At 50.7% G+C, this 21,845-nt stretch overlaps 1 protein-coding gene across 1 annotated transcript; it reads right to left on the bottom strand.

Moving 5' to 3' along the window:
* Positions 1–5,509: 5,509 nt before the first annotated feature.
* On the bottom strand, positions 5,510–7,804 carry LOC147103486 (polyubiquitin-C-like). The gene is made up of 2 exons (XM_086011808.1): positions 7,672–7,804; positions 5,510–6,768 (listed from the first exon to the last, which is right to left on the bottom strand). The coding sequence occupies exon 2, from the start codon at positions 6,763–6,765 to the stop codon at positions 5,617–5,619; it is 1,149 nt and encodes a 382-aa protein (XP_085867934.1). The 5' UTR covers positions 6,766–6,768; positions 7,672–7,804; the 3' UTR covers positions 5,510–5,616.
* Between the last annotated feature and the right edge of the window lie 14,041 nt (positions 7,805–21,845).

Here is a 21,845-nt window from a genome sequence, read left to right as displayed (position 1 = left end):
AGGACAGGTTGGAGAAGCTGGATTTGTTTTCATTACAGCAAAGGAGGTTGCGGGGTGATTTGATAGAGGTGTACAAGATTATGAAGGGTTTGGATAGGCTAGATGGGGAAAGGCTGTTCCCACTAGTTGATGGTACAAGGATTAGGGGCACAGATTTAAGCTTTTGGGCAAGAGATACAGGGGGATTGTAAGGAAAAGCTTTTTTACACAGCAAGTGGTGAGGACCTGGAATTCACTGCCGATGGAAGTGGTGGAAGCGGAGACACTCAATGTTTTCAAGGGGAGACTGGATAGGCACTTGAGGGAAATAAACTTGCAGGGCTACGGGGATAGAGCGGGGGAATGGGACTGACTGGATTGCTCTACAGAGAGCCGGCATGGACTCGATGGGCTGAATGGCCTCCTTCTGTACCATATGACTATGACTTTAAGAAGAGTGATTACAATGAGTTGCTAAAGTACAGAGTTCATGTGTGACCTTCTGTGGAAGGAGTGAAATGATTACTTCATCACCAGATTATGAAACAATGAGGGTAAAATAAGACAAGAAGTAAGAAAAGTAAAATGAAATGCCGGAGCTGGCTTCTGCCCTCCAGTTCCCTCTTCTCTTACTCCTTTTGTTGGCTGCTTCCTCAGTGGCAACAAGATTCCTCTGTGTATTGGTGAGGGCAGATGTTGAGGAGGCACTATTTGTGTATCGGGTGAGGACAGATGTTGAGGAGGCGCTATCTGTGTATTGGTGAGGGCAGATGTTGAGGAGGCACTATTTGTGTATCGGGTGAGGACAGATGTTGAGGAGGCGCTATCTGTGTATTGGTGAGGGCAGATGTTGAGGAGGCACTATCTGTATATTGGGCGAGGGCAGATGTTGAGGAGGCACTATCTGTGTATTGGGTGAGGGCAGATGTTGAGGAGGCACTATCTGTGTATTGGGTGAGAGCAGATGTTGAGGGGGCACTATCTGTGTAGTGGGTGAAGGCAGATGTTGAGGCACTATCTGTGTATTGGGTGAGGGCAGATGTTGAGGGGGCACTATCTGTGTATTGCGTGAGGGCAGATGTTGAGGGGGCACTATCTGTGTATTGGGTGAGGGCAGATGTTGAGGGGGCACTATCTGTGTATTGGGTGAGGGCAGATGATGAGGGGGCAGTATCTGTGTATTGGGTGAGGGCAGATGTTGAGGAGGCACTATCTGTGTATTGGTGAGGGCAGATGTTGAGGTGGCACTATCTGTGTATTGGGTGAGGGCAGATATTGAGGAGGCACTCTGTATTGGGTGAGGGCAGATGTTGAGGAGGCACCATCTGCGTATTGGTGAGTGCAAAGGTTGAGGAGGCACTGTCTGTGTATTAGGTGAGGGCAGATGTTAAGGAGGCACTATCTGTGTATTGGGTGAGGACAGATGTTGAGGGGGCACTATGTGTATTGGGTGAGGGCAGATGTTGAGGAGGCACCATCTGTGTATTGGTGAGGGCAGATGTTGAGGGGGCACTATCTGCATAGCGGGTGAGGGGAGATGTTGAGGGGGCACTATCTGTGTATTGGGTGAGGGCAGTTGAGGAGGCACTGTGTATTGGGTGTGGGCAGATGTTGAGGAGGCACTGTGTATTGGGTGAGGGCAGATGTTGAGGCACTATCTGTATTGGGTGAGGCCAGATGTTGAGTCACGATCTGTGTATTGGGTGAGGGCAGATGTTGAGGGGGCACTATCTGTGTATTGGGTGAGGACAGATGTTGAGGGGCCACTATCTGTATTGGGCGAGGCCAGATGTTGAGGTATCTGTGTATTGGGTGAGGGCAGATGTTGAGGGGGCACTATCTGTGTATTGGGTGAGGGCAGATGTTGAGGGGCCACTATCTGTATTGGGTGAGGCCAGATGTTGAGTCACTATCTGTGTATTGGGTGAGGGCAGATGTTGAGGGGGCACTATCTGTGTATTGGGTGAGGGCAGATGTTGAGGAGGCACTGTGTGTATTGGGTGCGGGCAGATGTTGAGGAGGCACTGTGTATTGGGTGAGGGCAGATGTTGAGGCACTATCTGTATTGGGTGAGGCCAGATGTTGAGTCACGATCTGTGTATTGGGTGAGGGCAGATGTTGAGGGGGCACTATCTGTGTATTGGTGAGGGCAGATGTTGAGGGGCCACTATCTGTGGTCAATTTCTCTGTTTTATGGGCAACCTTATCCTTTAAGGAGAATGCAGGTGGGAAATTGCCTTCTGCTTCCTATGAGATTAGTAATTCCATGGAAGGTTTGGCCGACACCTCTTATTTAAGATCATTATATTTCTTGTGGCTCTTGGATCCTTAGCACAGGGTCATGGACTACCCTGGCTATCTCCTTCCACTGGGTTTGAGCATATCACCAAAATCCTTTGCCTTGCTAAATTCCTACTCATCTTCACAAGCATCCTCAGAACCAACTTTTTCACCCACGCGTTTGGTCACCACCTATAACCTGTTCCCCAGTTATTGCTCAATGTCCAACTCTGCCCCCGCCCAACCTGCAAAGTGCCATTGGTCATTTCAATACAGTGTTGTTGCCAATTCAAGCACAAGACCAAGCGATGAAAGGGCAGTGATCCACATCATCCAATGCCTATTAAAGTTATACAAGAAAGTAAACAGTATACCATTATAAATGCTGGATGGTATGAAATTTAAGACAGCTATTCTTAGATGTCCAAATTAGCATTAACAGAATGCACATCTAATGTCAGACAGCTAAATGCACATTTGTTACAGACAGCAAAGCATCTACCATTATAATGTGTTTAATGATAAATGTGAGGTTATCCACTTTGGTGGTAAAAACAGGAAGACAGATTATCTGAACGGCAAGATTGGGAGAAGGGGAAGTGCAACAAGACCTGGGTGTCCTTGTGCACCAGTCGCTGAAGGTAAGCATGCAGGTGGTTAAGAAGGCAAATGGTATGTTGGCCTTCGTAGCGAGAGGATTCGAGTACAGGAGCAAGGATGTCTTGCTGCAGTTGTACAGGGCCTTGGTGAGACCACACCTTGAGTATTGTGTGCAGTTTTGCTCACCTTATCTGAGGAAGGATGTTCTTGTCATGGAGGGAGTGCAGCAAAGTTTCACCAGACTGATACCTGGGATGGCAGGAATGATGTTTGAGATTGGGCTGGAGTTTAAAAGAATGAGGGGATCTCATTGAAACTTATAAAATTCTAACAGGACTAGACAGACTAAATGCAGAAAGGATGTTCCCGATGGCCAGGGAGAACAGAACCAGGGGTCACAGTCTAAGGATAAGGGATAAGCCATTTAGGACAGAAATGGAGGAGGAATTTCTTCACCCAGAGTGGTGAACCTGTGGAATTCTCTACCACAGAAGGCAGTTGAGGCCAATTCATTAAATATATTCAAGGAGTTAGATATATTTTTTAAGGCTAAAGGGATATGGGAAGGCGGCAGGGACAGGGTACTGAATTTGGATGATCAGCCATGATCTCAATGAATGGCAGAGCAGGCTTGAGGGGCCAAATGGCCTACTCCTGCTCATCTATATTTAGAGGACAGTGAAATCGGAGCGCACCATCATGCAAGTCAATGCTCCGTATTCTAGCAGCATCGGTCCTAAATGGCTTACCCCTTATCCTTAAACTGTGACCCCTGGTTCTGGACTCCCTGACCATCGGGAACATCCTTCCAGCATCTAGTCCAGTTAGAATTTTTAAAGTTTCGATGAGATCCCCTCATTCTTCTAAACCACTCCCTCTATATAAACTACCACCTAATTTAGTGGTCACCCCCTAGATCTTGCCATCTCACATGGCCTCTCTACTCCCATGGTCTAGATCGCAGACAAGACCATCTCCAAACACATCTGTCACCACCCACACTTCCTTCTGTATCGGCCTCCTGGAAAAAACCATCTCTCCCAAATCAATTACAAGCTGCATTGAAACGGTCAAGCCTTCCTGCAGCTGTCAGATCTTCTCAACCGCACTCACCACCACCGTTAATGCTCTTGTCCACAATAAAACCTTCACTCACTCCCATCCTGGTCATTATGCCTAGTATGGACATCTTTGCTCCCTGAAGGAAACATCCTCTCCATCACCCGACTATCCCAACACCACCCTTAACTTCAGCTCATCCAAAACACTTGATGACTATATCCCACACCTAGTCTCACTCATCTATCACTCCTGTTCCAACAAGACATTGGCTACTGATTCTCCAATGAGTCCAATTTAAAGTCATAGTTTAAATCCATTAACTAGCAACTCATCAATCCCTTTGTGTATCACTGTATCTGCAAGGGAACTCTGGTGTGGAAAGATATGCAAGTTACAAAATATATGAGAGTTAACCAACAGCAAACCAAAAATTAGCATCAGCTATCACTTTCCTACTCCAAAAGGTGGTGCACTTTTTTGTCCAATGCATTCACAAATGCTGTACATGGAAGGGCATCTTATTACACAAACCAGAGGCACAAAAACTAGTTGCAGCTCTGGCACTCACCTACCAGAGGGGTGGAGGGGAGAGATGAACCTCTCCCCCACCCCCCCAAAAAAAGAAAGTCCTCCTTGCGTTTAAGAGGATCTGCAACTCATTTTAAAAATACCCTTGTGGGACTCCCAAGTGGTTTCCTTGCCCTACATCCAACTGCTGAGGCCCACATTCACCCTCTCAAGCCTCTTCCACCATTTAATTGGATCATGGATCTGTATCTTTACAGGCTCTTCACTACCCTTACCTAACAAAATTATGTGGAAATTGTCAATTAACCTCCAGCCATAACTTTGGGGCTAGAGTTCCAGATTACACTATGCTGTGCAAAGAAGTGGTTCCTGACATCATCTTTGATCAGCACAGCTCCAATTTGAAGGGTTTTCCCCTTGTTCCAGAACCACCCCCACCCCAGGAATTATAAACAATTGATCAGGACTAAGGTAAATCACCAAGTTATGAACTGTCCTGAAACATCGAAGATAGGAGCAGGAGTAGGCCATTTGAGCCTGCTCCGCCATTCAACGAGATCATGGCTGATCATCCAAACCCTAGCACCCCCGGTCCCTACAGACAGCCATCCCACCCAAGCCCCGTAACCCTGCGTATTTAATCCCCCCTAACACGGAGGGCCAAATTTTTTATTATGGCCAATCAACCTAACCTGCACATCTTTGGACTGTGGGAGGAAACCGGAGCACCCGGAGAAAACCCACGCAAACACGGGGAGAATGTGCAAACTCCACACAGTCACCCAAGGCTGGATTTGAACCCGGGTCCCTGGTGCTGTGAGGCAACAGTGCTAACCACTATGCCACCATGCTGGTTTAAAAGTAGTTTAAAGTACCCATTCAATTGAGTGCATTTATTACTTTTGAATTTAAAGTAACTTATCAAGCAATGGTAATCCTAAACCATCCAATTGGTCATCAACCATTTCCAGTGCAACCTAAATCTGTCTTGCATCCGACCACATGCTTCCATTAGTGCTGATGCCTTTCTACCTTAAATAATTTACCACAAAGACCATAATAAGCTTGCAACAATTTTATTTTGAATGACATGGGAACACACTAATGAACTTTTAAGCTAGAGGCAAGAACACTACCCACAACAATAAAGCAAAGTACAACAGTAGTTTAACAATTGCCCCCCCTCAGACGCAGCACCAAATGCAGAGTGGACTCTTTCTGGATGTTGTAGTCTGAGAGTGTGCGACCATCTTCCAGTTGTTTGCCTGCAAAGATCAAACGCTGTTGGTCAGGTGGGATTCCTTCCTTATCTTGAATTTTGGCCTTGACATTTTCAATGGTGTCACTGGGTTCTACTTCAAGGGTGATTGTTTTGCCAGTCAGGGTTTTCACAAAGATCTGCATGCCTCCTCTCAGACGCAGCACCAAATGTAGGGTTGATTCTTTCTGGATGTTGTAGTCAGATAGGGTGCGGCCATCTTCCAACTGCTTACCAGCAAAGATCAAACGCTGTTGGTCAGGTGGGATTCCTTCCTTATCTTGAATTTTGGCCTTCACATTTTCAATTGTGTCACTGGGTTCTACTTCAAGGGTGATTGTTTTGCCAGTCAGGGTTTTCACAAAGATCTGCATGCCTCCTCTCAGACGCAGCACCAAATGTAGGGTTGATTCTTTCTGGATGTTGTAGTCAGAAAGTGTGCGGCCATCTTCCAGTTGCTTGCCTGCAAAGATCAAACGCTGCTGGTCAGGTGGGATGCCCTCTTTATCCTGAATCTTGGCCTTAACGTTTTCAATTGTGTCACTTGGCTCTACCTCCAAAGTAATTGTCTTGCCAGTCAGTGTTTTCACGAAGATCTGCATGCCTCCTCTCAGACGCAGCACCAAATGTAGGGTTGATTCTTTCTGGATGTTGTAGTCAGATAGGGTGCGGCCATCTTCCAGTTGTTTGCCTGCGAAGATCAAACGCTGTTGGTCAGGTGGGATTCCTTCTTTATCTTGAATTTTGGCCTTGACATTTTCAATGGTGTCACTGGGTTCCACTTCAAGGGTGATTGTTTTGCCAGTCAGGGTTTTCACGAAGATCTGCATGCCCCCTCTCAGACGCAGCACCAAATGTAGGGTTGATTCTTTCTGGATGTTGTAGTCAGATAGGGTGCGTCCTTCTTCCAACTGCTTGCCAGCAAAGATCAAACGCTGTTGGTCAGGTGGGATACCTTCTTTATCTTGAATTTTGGCCTTTACATTTTCAATGGTGTCACTGGGCTCAACCTCAAGTGTTATGGTCTTGCCAGTCAGGGTTTTAACAAAGATCTGCATGCTCTGGAACACAAGAGAAACTAGTCACTACCGCAAGTCATTCTAATCAAATCAATTAACCTTTAGATTACAATTCAATATACAACCAGCATAGCCTCAACATTAAACACATGGTAAACTTTACCCTTGTGCACCATCTACCCTGTGAACACCCAGTAACAAGGCTTTACTGAAATACGTGGTTACCCAAAACCCAATAGGACTACATAGAGAAAGATGAAACTGCAGCTTTTAATGACTCACCAACTGTACAAGTCAAAATTAAACTGGCTGCAGTCGCCCAGGCTGCGCGGCGTCTGAAACACCAAGGAAACGGCAACAGACCTCAGCCATTGTGACGGGACACGCAATGCCCCGCCCACCACAGGGCTACACCCTGCCAGGCCCCGCCCCCGAGCGAGAGTTGGGCAAATACCGCGAGAAGTCACCGCCCAAGCCAGAACAACTGCGTCACGGGCTCCGGACGCCATTTTGAAGCGATCCCCGAAAAATCGGCCGACAACGATTGTGCTCGGCCTGGATTAAAGCCGCTCGGGGTGAAGTTAAAAGCCAGTAGTTAGATTTTAAAACATCAATTTGGAATGTACAAGCCGTTAATATATTTAGCCCCAAAAACGAGGGAGGAACACAAATGCGCGCATTTCCCTTGGAACCTTTCCAGCTTCTAAAAGAATTACTTTAAAAGTGTAAAAAATTAATACTTCTGCTTAATAGTTTCAATTTACATCCAGTAATATAGATTTCAAACCAAAGCAAGATACTGCGGGTCCTGGAAATCTGAAATTAAAGCATTAACTTCTTCCTCACGCCACAGATGCAGTGTTTCCAGCTGCTGTTTCTTTCACATTTGCAGCAGCAGCCGCAGTATCTGGCTTGTGTTAGTGAGCAGACTGAGCGCGGACTCACGGCGATCGGCGGGACTCGATAACTCTGGATCGGCAAAGCTCCGGACTCGATATCAGCGGCTCCTTCAGCGGGAATGGCCGCCCGCCCGCCGCCTCCGCCTTTATAGTGCGGCCCTCCGCCCGCCGCACTCCGTCCCGCCCGCACTACTTTCAGCGCACTACAACAGCTCGTGCCCGCACTTTCCCTCACAATTCCACCTCTTTTCTGTGATCTATCAAAACGGGTAGATGCAAAACTTTGTACGGCGCCTATTCCTCTTAAACTCTTTGTTTAAAGTATTTGTCTGTTCTGGGTGCGCACACAAAGGCGCATGTGGCGCTGTGTGTGGGGTGGTGCTGCGGCCTCATGTTCCAGAAGCTCCGAGAATGCGGCCAATGGCGGCTCGAGGGCGGAGCCCGAGACACAAGCCGGCCCGGGGGGTGAGTGAGTGAGAGAGAGAGAGAGAGAGAGAAAGAGCCCCAGAGAGGGGTGAAGGAGAGGGTAGGGGAAGGGAATTGGGGGAAGGGAAAGGAATTTGTGGGGGTGGGGGAAGGGAAGGGAATTTGTGGGGGTGGGGGAAGGGAATTTGTGGGGGTGAGGGAAGGGAATTTGTGGGGGTGGGGGAAGGGAAGGGAATTTGTGGAGGTGAAGGGAATTTGTGGGGGTGGGTGGGAAGGGAATTTGTGGGGGTGGGTGGGTGGGAAGGGAATTTGTGGGGGGGGGGGTGGGTGGGAAGGGAATTTGTGGGGGGGGGGGTGGGTGGGAAGGGAAGGGAATTTGTGGGGGGGGGTGGGTGGGAAGGGAATTTGTGGGGGGGGTGGGTGGGGGGGGAAGGGAATTTGGGGGGGGGAAGGGAATTTGTGGGGGGGGGTGGGTGGGAAGGGAATTTGTGGGGGGGGGTGGGGGGGAAGGGAATTTGGGGGGGGGAAGGGAATTTTTTTTGGGGGGGAAGGGAATTTGGGGGGGGGGAAGGGAATTTGGGGGGGGGAAGGGAATTTGTGGGGGTGGGTGGGGGGGGAAGGGAATTTGTGGGGGTGGGTGGGGGGGGAAGGGAATTTGTGGGGGTGGGTGGGGGGGGAAGGGAATTTGTGGGGGTGGGGGGGGAAGGGAATTTGTGGGGGGGGAAGGGAATTTGTGGGGGGGGAAGGGAATTTGTGGGGGGGGGAAGGGAATTTGTGGGGGGGGAAGGGAATTTGTGGGGGTGGGGGGGGAAGGGAATTTGTGGGGGTGGGGGGGGAAGGGAATTTGTGGGGGTGGGGGGGGAAGGGAATTTGTGGGGGGTGGGGGGGGGAAGGGAATTTGTGGGGGTGGGGGGGGAAGGGAATTTGTGGGGGTGGGGGGGGAAGGGAATTTGTGGGGGTGGGAAGGGAATTTGTGGGGGGGGGGAAGGGAATTTGTGGGGGTGGGGGGGGAAGGGAATTTGTGGGGGTGGGGAAGGGAATTTGTGGGGGGTGGGTGGGGGGGGGAAGGGAATTTGTGGGGGTGGGTGGGGTGGGGAAGGGAATTTGTGGGGGTGGGAAAGGGAATTTGTGGGGGTGGGGGGGGGAGGGAATTTGTGGGGGTGGGGGGGGAAGGGAATTTGTGGGGGTGGGGGGGAAGGGAATTTGTGGGGGTGGGGTGGGGGGGAAGGGAATTTGTGGGGGTGGGGGGGAAGGGAATTTGTGGGGGTGGGGAAGGGAATTTGTGGGGGTGGGGGGGAAGGGAATTTGTGGGGGTGGGGGGGGAGGGATTTGTGGGGGTGGGTGGGGGGGAAGGGAATTTGTGGGGGTGGGGGGGAAGGGAATTTGTGGGGGTGGGGAAGGGAATTTGTGGGGGTGGGGGGGGAAGGGAATTTGTGGGGGTGGGAAAGGGAATTTGTGGGGGTGGGGAAGGGAATTTGTGGGGGGGGGGGGGAAGGGAATTTGTGGGGGTGGGGGGGAAGGGAATTTGTGGGGGTGGGGGGAAGGGAATTTGTGGGGGTGGGGGGGGAAGGGATTTGTGGGGGTGGGGAAGGGAATTGTGGGGGTGGGGGGGGAAGGGAATTTGTGGGGGGGGGATGGGAATTTGTGGGGGTGGGGGGGGAAGGGAATTTGTGGGGGTGGGGAAGGGAATTTGTGGGGGTGGGGGGGAAGGGAATTTGTGGGGGTGGGGAAGGGAATTTGTGGGGGGGGGAAGGGAATTTGTGGGGGGGGGAAGGGAATTTGTGGGGGTGGGGGGGGAAGGGATTTGTGGGGGGTGGGGGGGGGGAAGGGAATTTGTGGGGGTGGAAGGGATTTGTGGGGGTGGGTGGGGGGGTAGGGAATTTGTGGGGGTGGGTGGGGGGGGGGATGGGAATTTGTGGGGGTGGGGGGGGGGGAGGGAATTTGTGGGGGTGGGGGGGGGTGGGATTTGTGGGGGTGGGGGGGAAGGGATTTGTGGGGGGTGGGGTTGGGATTTGTGGGGGTGGGGAGGGAATTTGTGGGGGTGGGGAAGGGATTTGTGGGGGTGGCGAAGGGATTTGTGGGGGTGGGGGGGAAGGGATTTGTGGGGGGTGGGGGGGGGAAGGGATTTGTGGGGGTGGGGGGGGGAGGGATTTGTGGGTGTGGAGGGAATTTGTGGGGGGTGGGGGGATGGGATTTGTGGGGGGGGGTTGGGATTTGTGGGGGGGGGGAAGGGATTTGTGGGGGGGGGGGAAGGGATTTGTGGGGTGGGGGGTTGGGAATTGGGGGGGGTTGGGATTGGGGGGGGGAAGGGATTGGGGGGGGGTTGGGAATTGGGGGGGGGTGGGGATTGGGGGGGGTGGGGGAAGGGATTGGGGGGGGAAGGGATTGGGGGGGGAGGGATTGGGGGGGTGGGGGGAGGGAATTGGGGGGGGGGTGGGGGTAGGGAATTGGGGGGGTGGGGGTGGGATTGGGGGGGGGAAGGGATTGGGGGTTGGGATTGGGGGGGGGGGGGTTGGGTTTGGGGGGGTGGGGGTGGGATTGGGGGGGGGAAGGGAATTGGGGGGGTGGGGGATGGGAATTGGGGGAAGGGAATTGGGGGGGGTGGGGGAAGGGAATTGGGGGGGGGGTGGGGGAAGGGATTGGGGGGGGTGGGGGAAGGGATTGGGGGGGGGAAGGGAAGGGGGGGAAGGAAGGGAGGGAAGGGGAAGGGAAGGGGAGGAGGGGGGGGAAGGGAATTGGGGGGAATTGGGGGGGGGAAGGGAATTGGGGGGATGGGAAGGGGGGGGAAGGGATTGGAGGGGGGGAAGGGATTGGGGGGGGGGGAGTGAGAATTGAGGGGGAGGGGGAGAGAGAATTAGAGGGGAGGGGGGGAGAGAGAATTAGAGGGGAGGGGGGAGAGAGAATTAGAGGGGAGGGGGGGAGAGAGAATTAGAGGGGAGGGGGGTGGAGAGAGAATTAGAGGGGAGGGGGGTGGAGAGAGATTAGAGGAGGGGGGGGAGAGAGAATTAGAGGAGGGGGGAGAGAGAATTAGAGGAGGGGGGAGAGAGAATTAGAGCGGGGGGGGAGAGAGAATTAGAGGGGGGGGTGAGTGAATTAGAGGAGGGGGAGAGAGAATTCGAGGGGGGGAGAGAGAATTAGAGGGGGGGGAGAGAGAATTAGAGGGGGGGGAGAGAGATTGGGGGGGGGAGAATTAGTGGGGGGGGGGAGTGAATTAGAGGGGGGGAGAGAATTGGGGGGGAGAGAATTAGAGGGGGGGGAGAGAATTAGAGGGGGGGGTGAGAATTAGAGGGGGGGGAGAGAATTAGAGAGGGGGGGGAATTGGGGGGGGAATTAGTGGGGAAGGGGGGGAATTCGAGGGAGAGGGGGGGAATTGGAGGGGGGGGGGATTAGAGGTGGGGGATTTGAGGGGGGGGGAATTAGAGGGGGAGGGGGGGGATTTAGAGGGGGAGGGGGGGGATTTGTGGGGGAGGGGGGATTAGTGGGGGGGAATTGAGGGGGGAGGGGGGGAATTAGAGGAGGGGGGAATTAGGGGGGGAATTAGAGGAAGGGGGGAGAATTAGATGGGGAGATTAGAGGGTGGGGGGGGAGAATTAGTGTGGGGGGGGGGATTAGAGGGGGCAATTAGAGGGGGGGGGCAATTAGAGGGGGGGAATTGGGGGAAGGGGGGGAATTAGGGGAAGAGGGGGGGAATGGGGGGAAGGGGGGGAATTAGGGGAAGAGGGGGGGGAATGGGGGGAAGGGGGGGGAATAGGGGAAGGGGGGGTGATGTAAGCCCCCAAAGTGTGGACTAAGTGATATACAAAGTCAACAACACTGGCTTGTTATAAGAAGACAAACCCAATAATTGAAGTAAAAACGGTTTATTCAGGCCTGGGGAGCTATGGCTCTTGCGTCCCAACACAAGGCTCCGACTCCACCGAATCTCTTGAGGTGCACACAGTTATACAAAAATTAAGGCCCTGCCCTAAAGGCGGGGATAAGCTTATTAGCATATACAGAATTATAGTTAAATTGTAATTATAAAACCGTGACATTCCATTCTTCCAGTCGCTTACAAATCTCACATTTCGTTATCAGTTGGTCCTGTTACTTTCTCATGACCCAGGGGCCTCAACTTTATTACTTTACGATCGTCCATTTGCTGTTGTCAGATGGCTTGGTCTTTTTAAGTATTTCTCTAAGATAGTAGATCTTTCCAAAGCGGGCAATCCGCAGATTTTCTGTCTCTCTCTCTTAAATTATTTCTACAGAGCAAAAACACTTTAGTTAGTTAAAAGAATAGAACCCTATTGAGCTTCACACTTAACAAACCCTTAAGTGCAAGGGTGTCGACTCGCGTGGCCGAACCCATATATCTCTCCCTCTTTCTAAGGGGTTGTTTTGACAGTTTTAATCTCTTAGCAGTTAACCCGTAGTCCTGTTTAAACCTTATCTGGGTTTATACAACTTTTACAGACTTCTATTGTTCAACTCGGAGCACGAATTAACCTATTCCCTCCATTTTGTATATTGGTGTTACAGATGAATCCTGGTTTGTTTTTCCTTATTAAATCCAATTTTTAATATCTCACTTCAGGGGGGAATAGGGGAAGGGGAAGGGGGGAATAGGGGAAGGGGGGGAATAGGGGAAGGGGGGAATAGGGGAAGGGGGGGAATAGGGGAAGGGGGGAATAGGGGAAGGGGGGGAAGGGAATAGGGGAAGGGGTAGGGGAAGGGGGGGAATAGGGGAAGGGGGGAATAGGGGAGGGGGGGGAAGGAGGAAAGGGGGGAAGGAGGAAAGGGGGGGAAGGAGGAAAGGGGGGAGGAAAGGGGGGAGAGAGAGGAAAGGGGGGGAGAGAGGAAAGGGGGGGGGGAGAGAGGAAAGGGGGGGAGAGAGGAAAGGGGGGGGAGAGAGGAAAGGGAGGAAAGGGGGGGAGAGAGGAAAGGGGGGAGAGAGAGGAAAGAGAGGAAAGGGGGGGAGAGAGAGGAAAGGGGGGGGAGAGAGGAAAGGGAGGAAAGGGGGGGAGAGAGAGGAAAGGGGGGGGAGAGAGGAAAGGGAGGAAAGGGGGGGGGAGAGAGGAAAGGGAGGAAAGGGGGGGAGAGAGAGGAAAGGGGGGGGAGAGAGGAAAGGGAGGAAAGGGGGGGAGAGAGAGGAAAGGGAGGAAAGGGGGGGAGAGAGAGGAAGGGGGGGAGAGAGAGGAAAGGGGGGGAGAGAGGAAAGGGGGGAGAGAGGAAAGGGGGGAGAGAGAGGAAAGGGGGGGGAGAGGAAAGGGGGGGAGAGAGGAAAGGGGGGAGAGAGAGAAAGGGGGGGAGAGAGGAAAGGGGGGAGAGAGAGGAAAGGGGGGGGGAGAGAGAGAGGAAGGGGGGGAGAGAGAGGAAAAGGGGGGGAGAGAGAGGAAAGGGGGGGAGAGAGGAAAGGGGGGAGAGAGAGGGAAGGGGGAGAGAGAGGGAAGGGGGAGAGAGAGGAAGGGGGGAGAGAGGAATGGGGAGAGGGGGAAGGGGGGGAGAGGAAGGGGGGGAGAGGAAGGGGAGAGAGAGAAGGGGGGAGGGAGGAAGGGGGGAGAGAGGAAGGGGGGGGGAGAGAGGGAGAGGAAGGGGGGGAGAGAGAGAGAGAGGAAGGGGGGGGAGAGAGAGAGGAGGGGGGGAGAGAGAGAGGAAGGGGGGAGAGAGAGGAAGGGGGGGAAGACAGAGAGGAAGGGGGGAGAGAGAGAGGAAGGGGGGAGAGAGAGAGGAAGGGGGGCAGAGAGGAAGGGGGGGGAGAGAGGAAGGGGAAGAGAGGAAGGGGGGGAAGAGAGGAAGGGGGGGAAGAGAGGAAGGGGGGGAAGAGAGGAAAGGGGGAAGAGAGGAAGGGGGGAAGAGAGGAAGGGGGGGAAGAGAGGAAGGGGGGAGAGAGGAAGGGGGGAGGGGGAGAGGGGGGGAGAGGGGGAGGGGAGGATGGGGAGAGAGGAGGAGGAGGGGGTGAGGAGGAGGGGGGGAGAGAGGAGGAGGGGGCAAGAGAGGAAGGGGGGGTAGAGAGGAAGGGGGGGTAGAGAGGAAGGGGAGAGAGGGGGGAGAGAGGAAGGGGAGAGGGGGGGAGAGAGGAAGGGGAGAGGGGGGGAGAGAGGGAGGGGGGAGGAGAGGGGGGGTGCGGGGGGGTGGGAAGAGGGGGGGAGAGAAGAGGTGGAGGAGGGGGGAGAGAGGAGGAGGGGGGGAGAGAGGAGGAGGGGGGAGAGAGGAGGAGGGGGGAGAGAGGAGAGGAGGGGGGAGAGAGGAGGGGGGAGAGGGGGGGGTGGAGAGGGGGGGGAGAGAGGGGGAGGAGGGGGGGAAGTGAGGGGGGTGGTGGGGGGGAAGTGAGGGGGGTGGTGGGGGGGAAGAGAGGGGCGTGGTGGGGGGAAGTGAGGGGCGTGGTGGGGGGAAGAGAGGGGGCGTGGTGGGGGGGATGAGAGGGGGGTGGTGGGGGGGGGAAGAGAGGGGGGTGGTGGGGGGGGAAGAGGGGGGTTGGGGGGAAGAGGGGGGGGAAGAGGGGGGGTGGGGGGGATGAGGGGGGGTGGGGGGGAAGAGGGGGGGTGGGAAGAGAGGGGGGGGGGAGAGAGGAGGAGGGGGGGGAGAGGGGGGGAGAGAGGAAGGGGAGAGACGGGGTGGGAGGGGGGAGAGAGGAAGGGGAGAGACGGGGTGGGAGGGGGGGGGGAGAGAGGAAGGGGAGAGACGGGGGAGAGAGGAGGGGGGGAGAGAGGAAGGGGAGGGAGGGGGGGGGGGTGAGAGGGGGGAGGGGGGAGAGAGGAAGAGGAGAGACGGGGTGGGAGGGGGGGAGAGAGGAAGGGGAGAGACGGGGTGGAAGGGGGGGGAGAGAGGAAGGGGAGAGACGGGGTGGAAGGGGGGGGAGAGAGGAAGGGGAGAGACGGGGTGGGAGGGGGGGGAGAGAGGAAGGGGAGAGGAAGGGGGAGAGACGGGGGGGGAGGGGGGGGAGAGAGGAAGGGGAGAGACGGGGGAGAGAGGAGGGGGGGAGAGAGGAAGGGGAGAGAGGGGGGAGGGGGGGAGAGAGGGGGGGAGGGGGGGAGAGAGGAAGGCTCAAACTTGAGAGGGAGATTATCTCAAACACCCAAGATGTTTACATTTGCGCACTTTATATCCCTCCAATCGATTCCCCGTACTTTAAAGAGGACACCTTCTCCAACATGGAGGGGGAAATTATCCAATACCAGGCCCAGGGGAACGTGTTGATCTGTGGGGACCTCAATTCAAGAACGGGCGAAGAACCAGACTTCACCAATAATCAGGGAAACAATTATGTTTTCGGGAATAACCACTTTGACATCCCTTCCCTTCCATACAGGCATAACTGCGACAAGCAGTCAAATACCAACGGAAAACAGCTACTACAGCTCTGTCGAAACCTGGGTCTGTACATTGTCAATGGTAGGTTCATAGGAGACCTCCTAGGAAGATCGACCTATTGCTCACCTCTTGGCTGCAGCACAGTAGACTATATGATTACAGACTTAGACCCATCCTCTTTCAGAGCATTCACAGTCAAACCACAAACAACACTGTCAGATCACAGTCAAATTACTATGTTCCTCAAAAAGACAGAAACAAACAACATAGAAACACAACCCAGTAAACTGTACAACACCAAAAAATCGTACAGATGGGCCAAAAACGACACGGAAAAATACCAGAAAACAATTAGCAACGCATCAACTCAAGCTCTCTTAGACACCTTTCTGGATAACATATACACTCACAATAAAGAAGGCGTAAACCGGGCAGTTAGTAAACTAAACAATATTTTTGATAATTTGGCAACAAATGCAAACTTGAAAGCTCGCAAGAACAAACCCAAAACAAAAAACTATGAAAAATGGTTTGACCGAGATTGCCATAACATGAGGAAAAAACTTAGAAAAATATCAAACCAAAAACACAGACATCCAGAAAACGAGGAACTACGCCTTACTTATTGTCAGACACTAACACAATACAGAAACACACTCAGAACCAAAAAAGAGCAATATATTAAGAATACACTCAGCTCCATGGAGGAATCCATTGATTCCAATTGTTTCTGGGAAAACTTGAAAACACTACACAAAAAACAACACGACGATTTGGCCATTCATAATGGGGACACATGGGTAAACCACTTTGAAAAATTATACCAGAAAAACACACTAAGACCAGAGCAACACCAAATATGCAAAAAACTGGAAAAGCTAGAAATGGCCATAAAAGATAACCAAAACCCGCTGGACGCCATAATAACAGAAAAAAAACTTCTTGAAAAACTCAAGGACCTGCGACCAGGAAAAGCCTGCGGGACAGACGGCATACTAAACGAGATGATTAAACACACAGACAACAAAATGAAACTGGCTATCCTAAAACTCTTCAACTTGGTTCTGAGTGTCGGTTATTTCCCTGATATCTGGAACAAAGGACTCATAACGCCCATATACAAAAGTGGGGACAAAATCGACCCAAACAACTATCGAGGCATCTGCGTAAACAGTAACCTGGGGAAGGTATTCTGTAGCATCATAAACAAAAGACTTATAAACTTCCTTGAGGAGCACAATGTCTTGAGTAAAAGCCAAATTGGATTCCTGCCAAACTACAGAACATCCGATCATATCTTCACCCTACAGACCCTAATTGACAAACACGTTCACCATAACAAAAGCAAAATCTACGCATGCTTTGTAGATTTCCAGAAGGCTTTCGACTCCATCTGGCATGACGGTTTATTCCTGAAACTTATCGAAAGTGGGGTAGGAGGGAAAACATATGATGTAATTAAATCAATGTATACAAACAACAAATGTGCAGTTAAAATTGGAGACAAACAAACAAAATACTTCCCACAGGGGCGGGGGGTGACGCAGGGCTCGCCAATCTCACCGACACTCTTTAATATTTACATAAATGGATTGGCAAAACTACTTGAACAATCTACAGCACCCGGCCTCACCCTATATGAATCCAAGGTTAAATTCCTCCTCTATGCAGACGACCTGGTTCTGCTGTCACCTACTAAAGAGGGGCTACAGCAAAACCTGGACCTGCTGGAGTCGTACTGCCAGACTTGGGCCCTGACAATAAATCCCCAAAAAACCAAAGTCCTTGTGTTCCAGCAAAGATCCAAACATCAGGGACCCAAAATAAATTTCACAGTAGGAACAACCAAAATTGAACAAACCACTAACTACACATACTTGGGCTTAAAAATCAGTTCTACGGGAAACTTCAAACTGGCTGTGAATGAACTGAAAGAGAAAGCAAGAAGGGCTTTCTATGCCATCAAAAAATCAATCCAAATAGAAATCCCAATTAGCATTTGGCTCAAAATTTTCAAATCAGTAATTGAACCAATTGCACTCTATGGCAGTGAGGTATGGGGACCGCTAACTCAACAAGAATTTGCAAAATGGGACAAACACCCAATTGAGATCCTACATGCAGAATTCTGTAAAAGTATCCTCCGGACTCAAAGGAAAACAGTAAACAATGCATGCAGGGCGGAACTAGGCCAATATCCATTAATAATCACTATCCAAAAAAGAGCCACCAAATTTTGGAATCACCTACAAATGAGCAATCCCCAATGCTATCACTACGACGCCCTGAAATGCCAAGAGCTGACCATAAAGAAGAATACCCTCAGTCAACTAGTCCTGGGACTCAGTGAAGTAACTACTAACAATACTAACAATAACCAGCCCCAGGACAGTGACAGGGTAACACAAAGAATTCGACCCAACACAATCGTCGCTAAGCAAAAGGAAAAATATCTGACATATTGGGCAGAAACAACAAAAACCCAAAGCAAACTCAATTGCTACTTGGCCCTAAACAGACAATACAACATAGCTGATTACCTGACCATGGTAAAGGATAACAAACTGAGAAGAACCTTGACAAGGTACAGACTTAGCGAACATAGCCTAGCGATCGAAAAAGGCAGACACAGGCAGACCAGGCTGCCAAGAGAGGACAGGATATGCTCTCACTGCAGTCAGGGAGTGGTGGAGACAGAGATGCACTTCCTCACAGCTTGTGGAAAATATCAGGGCATCAGGGAGAATTTCTACCAAAAATTCTCACAAATATGCCCTGATTTCAGAAATCTGAATGACAACCAAAAACTCCCATTCCTACTGGGAGAGGAGAGAAGCTGTGTAACACTGGCGGCACACTATGTTACAGCTTGCCATGAACAGAGGGACAACCAGTAAACTAAGAAAATATATATAAACAATGCGAATGTATATTTATACACTCAGGGATATACCTGTTTATGCACTGTATGAATAGAACTGCGTTTATGTGCTAAACCATAAATGTATTTTGATGCTTTGGCAACATAAGATGTAACTTATCATGCCAATAAAGCGATTTGAATTGAATTGAATTGAGAGAGAGAGAGAGAGAGAGGGGGGGGGGGGAGAGAGAGAAGGGGGAGAGAGAGAGACGGGGGGAGAGAGAGCATAGGAGAGCTCCTAGGAAGATCGACCTATTGCTCACCTCTTGGCTGCAGCACCGTAGACTATATGATTACGGATTTGGACCCATCCTCTTTCAGATCATTCACAGTCAAACCACAAACAACACTGTCAGATCACAGTCAAATTACGATGTATCTTAAAAAGACAGAAACAAACAACACAGAAACACAACCCAGTAAACTGTACAAAACCAAAAAATCGTACAGATGGGCCAAAAACGACACGGAAAAATACCAGAAAGCAATTAGCAATGAATCAACTCAAGCTCTCGTGGACACCTTTCTGGATAACATATGCACTCACAATAAAGAAGGCGTAAACCGGGCAGTGAATAAACTAAACAATATTTTTGATAATTTGGCAACAAGGTCAAACTTGAAAGCTCGCAAGAACAAACCCAAAACAAAAAACTATGAAAAATGGTTTGACCCAGATTGCCATAACATGAGGAAAAAACTTAGAAAAATATCAAACCAAAAACACAGACATCCAGAAAACGAGGAATTACGCCTTACTTATTGTCAGACACTAACACAATACAGAAACACACTCAGAACCAAAAAAGAGCAATATATTAAGAATACACTCAGCTCCATTGAGGAATCCATTGATTCCAATTGTTTCTGGGACAACTGGAATACATTACACAAAAAACAACACGACGAATTGGCCATTCAAAATGGAGACACATGGGAAAACCACTTTGAAAAATTATACCAGAAAAACACACGAAGGCCAGAGCAACACCAAATATGCAAAAAACTGGAAAAGCTAGAAATGGCCATAAAAGATAACCAAAACCCGCTAGACTCCATAATAACAGAAAAAGAACTTTTTGAAAAACTCAAGGACCTGCGACCAGGAAAAGCTTGCGGGGCAGACGGCATACTAAGCGAGATGATTAAACACACAGACGATAAAATGAAACTGGCTATCCTAAAACTCCCATATACAAAAGTGGGGACAAAGTCGACCCAAATAACTATCGAGGCATCTGTGTAAACAGTAACCTGGGGAAGGTATTCTGTAGCATCATAAACAAAAGACTTATAAACTTCCTTGAGGAGCACAATGTCTTGAGTAAAAGCCAAATTGGATTCCTGCCAAACTATAGAACATCAGATCATATCTTCACCCTACAGACCCTAATTGACAAACACGTTCATCAAAACAAAAGCAAAATCTACGCATGCTTTATAGATTTCCAGAAGGCTTTCGACTCCATCTGGCATAACGGTTTATTCCTGAAACTTATCGAAAGCGGGGTAGGGGGAAAAACATATGATGTAATTAAATCAATGTATACAAACAACAAATGTGCAGTTAAAATTGGAGACAAACAAACAAAATACTTCCCACAGGGGTGGGGGGTGACGCAGGGCTCGCCAATCTCACCGACACTCTTTAATATTTACATAAATGAATTGGCAAAACTACTTGAACAATCTACAGCACCCGGCCTCACCCTATATGAATCCAAGGTTAAATTCCTCCTCTATGCAGACGACCTGGTTCTGCTGCCTCCAACTAAGGAGGGTCTACAGCAGAACCTGGATCTGCTGGAGTCGTACTGCCAGACTTGGGCCCTGACAATAAATCCCCAAAAAACCAAAGTCCTTGTGTTCCAGCAAAGAGCCAGACATCAGGGACCCAAACTAAATTTCACACGAGGAACAACCAAAATTGAACAAACCACTAACTACACATACTTGGGCTTAAAAATCAGTTCTACGGGAAATTTCAAACTGGCTGTGAATGAACTGAAAGAGAAAGCAAGAAGGGCTTTCTATGCCATTAAAAAATCAATCCAAATAGAAATCCCAATTAGCATTTGGCTCAAAATTTTCAAATCAGTAATTGAACCAATTGCACTCTATGGCAGTGAGGCGTGGGGACCGCTAACACAACAAGAATTTGCAAAATGGGACAAACACCCAATTGAGATCCTACATGCAGAATTCTGTAAAAGTATCCTCCGGACTCAAAGGAAAACCGTAAACAATGCACGCAGGGCAGAACTAGGCCAATATCCATTAATAATCACTATCCAAAAAAGTGCCACCAAATTTTGGAAACACCTAGAAATGAGCAACCCCCAATGCTATCATTACGAAGCCCTGAAATGCCAAGAGAGGACCATAAAGAAGAATACCCTCAGTCAACTAGTCCTGGGACTCAGTGAAGTAACTACTAACACTACTAACAATAACCAGCCCCAGGACAGTGACAGCGTAACACAAAGAATTCGACCCAACACAATCGTCGCTAAGCAAAAGGAAAAATATCTGTCATATTGGGCAGAAACAACAAAAACCCAAAGCAAACTCAATTGCTACTTGGCCCTAAACAGACAATACAACACGGCTGATTACCTGACCATGGTAAAGGATAGCAAACTGAGAAAAACTTTGACAATGTACAGACTTAGTGAACATAACCTGGCGATCGAAAAAGGTAGACACAGACTGTAGTGTATGTAACCGTTCCACCTTTAAGAGAACTATTTTAAGGGTTGCACTACTTTATCTTGGCTGCTGTATACTGTAATACCGGTGGTGACCACACCAGTATATAAGTGCTGTGTAATGATTTATTGGGCAGTTCTGCCCTGACCTTCGACTAGTAAAGACCTGTTAAATGTTACTCTTGTGGTCTGTGTAGTAATTCTCAATATAACACACAGGCTTAACAGTGGCGACGAGTACGATCTTACCCTGCGGCAGAGATACATCCAAGGCAGTTTAACGGGCGTCGAGAGGAGGCATCCGCCCTCATCATTCTGCTGAGAGAAGACTCGGGTCTGCAGAGCAAGGAAGAATTCTGACACGAAGCCTTCCATCAGTAACAGGCAGTGATCATCCCTTCTATCACGGTGGTGGGTAAGCCGATCAGCGACGAGCAGCAAGTCGGCCACGTTGGCTGTGAAATAGGGGAGGGAAGATCGGAGGATATAAGGGCGGAGAACTCGACCACAGCCGGGGAAAAGAGCCGGACAGAAGTCGGGGCCAGAGGCGCTGAGACTGGGGCAGCGTAAGGCACGGAAGCCGCGGTGAATGCAAACGCAGCCGGTGTAAGAGACCGGGCTGCAAGCGGGCTGGGAGACGCAACAGCGTCGAGAGCAAGCTCGACCGCGACTGGTGAAAAAGGCTGGGCAGCTACCGAGGCCGCGAGGCGCAGCAACCGGGACAGCGAAAGGCGCGGGGGAAAATTTAAAAAAAAAACCGCGGAGAACTCAGCCGCAGCCGGGGGGGGAAAGGACCGGACTGCAAGAGGGGCTGGGAGGCACGATTCGAGAACCGCTGGGGAGGGCGAACGCAGCAATACGGCAATCGCC

This window comes from Somniosus microcephalus, chromosome 19 (assembly GCF_052327205.1).
Source record: "Somniosus microcephalus isolate GS21.2 chromosome 19, FLI_Smic_1.0, whole genome shotgun sequence".
In the NCBI taxonomy this organism is placed as follows: Eukaryota; Metazoa; Chordata; class Chondrichthyes; order Squaliformes; family Somniosidae; genus Somniosus; species Somniosus microcephalus.
Note: the sequence above shows the minus strand (reverse complement) of the source record. Positions and strands in the feature narration are given on the sequence as shown.

Coding starts and splice junctions, on each gene's coding strand:
- LOC147103486 (XM_086011808.1), bottom strand. CDS start 6,765: ATGCAGATCTTTGTTAAAACCCTGACTGGCAAGACCATAACACTTGAG.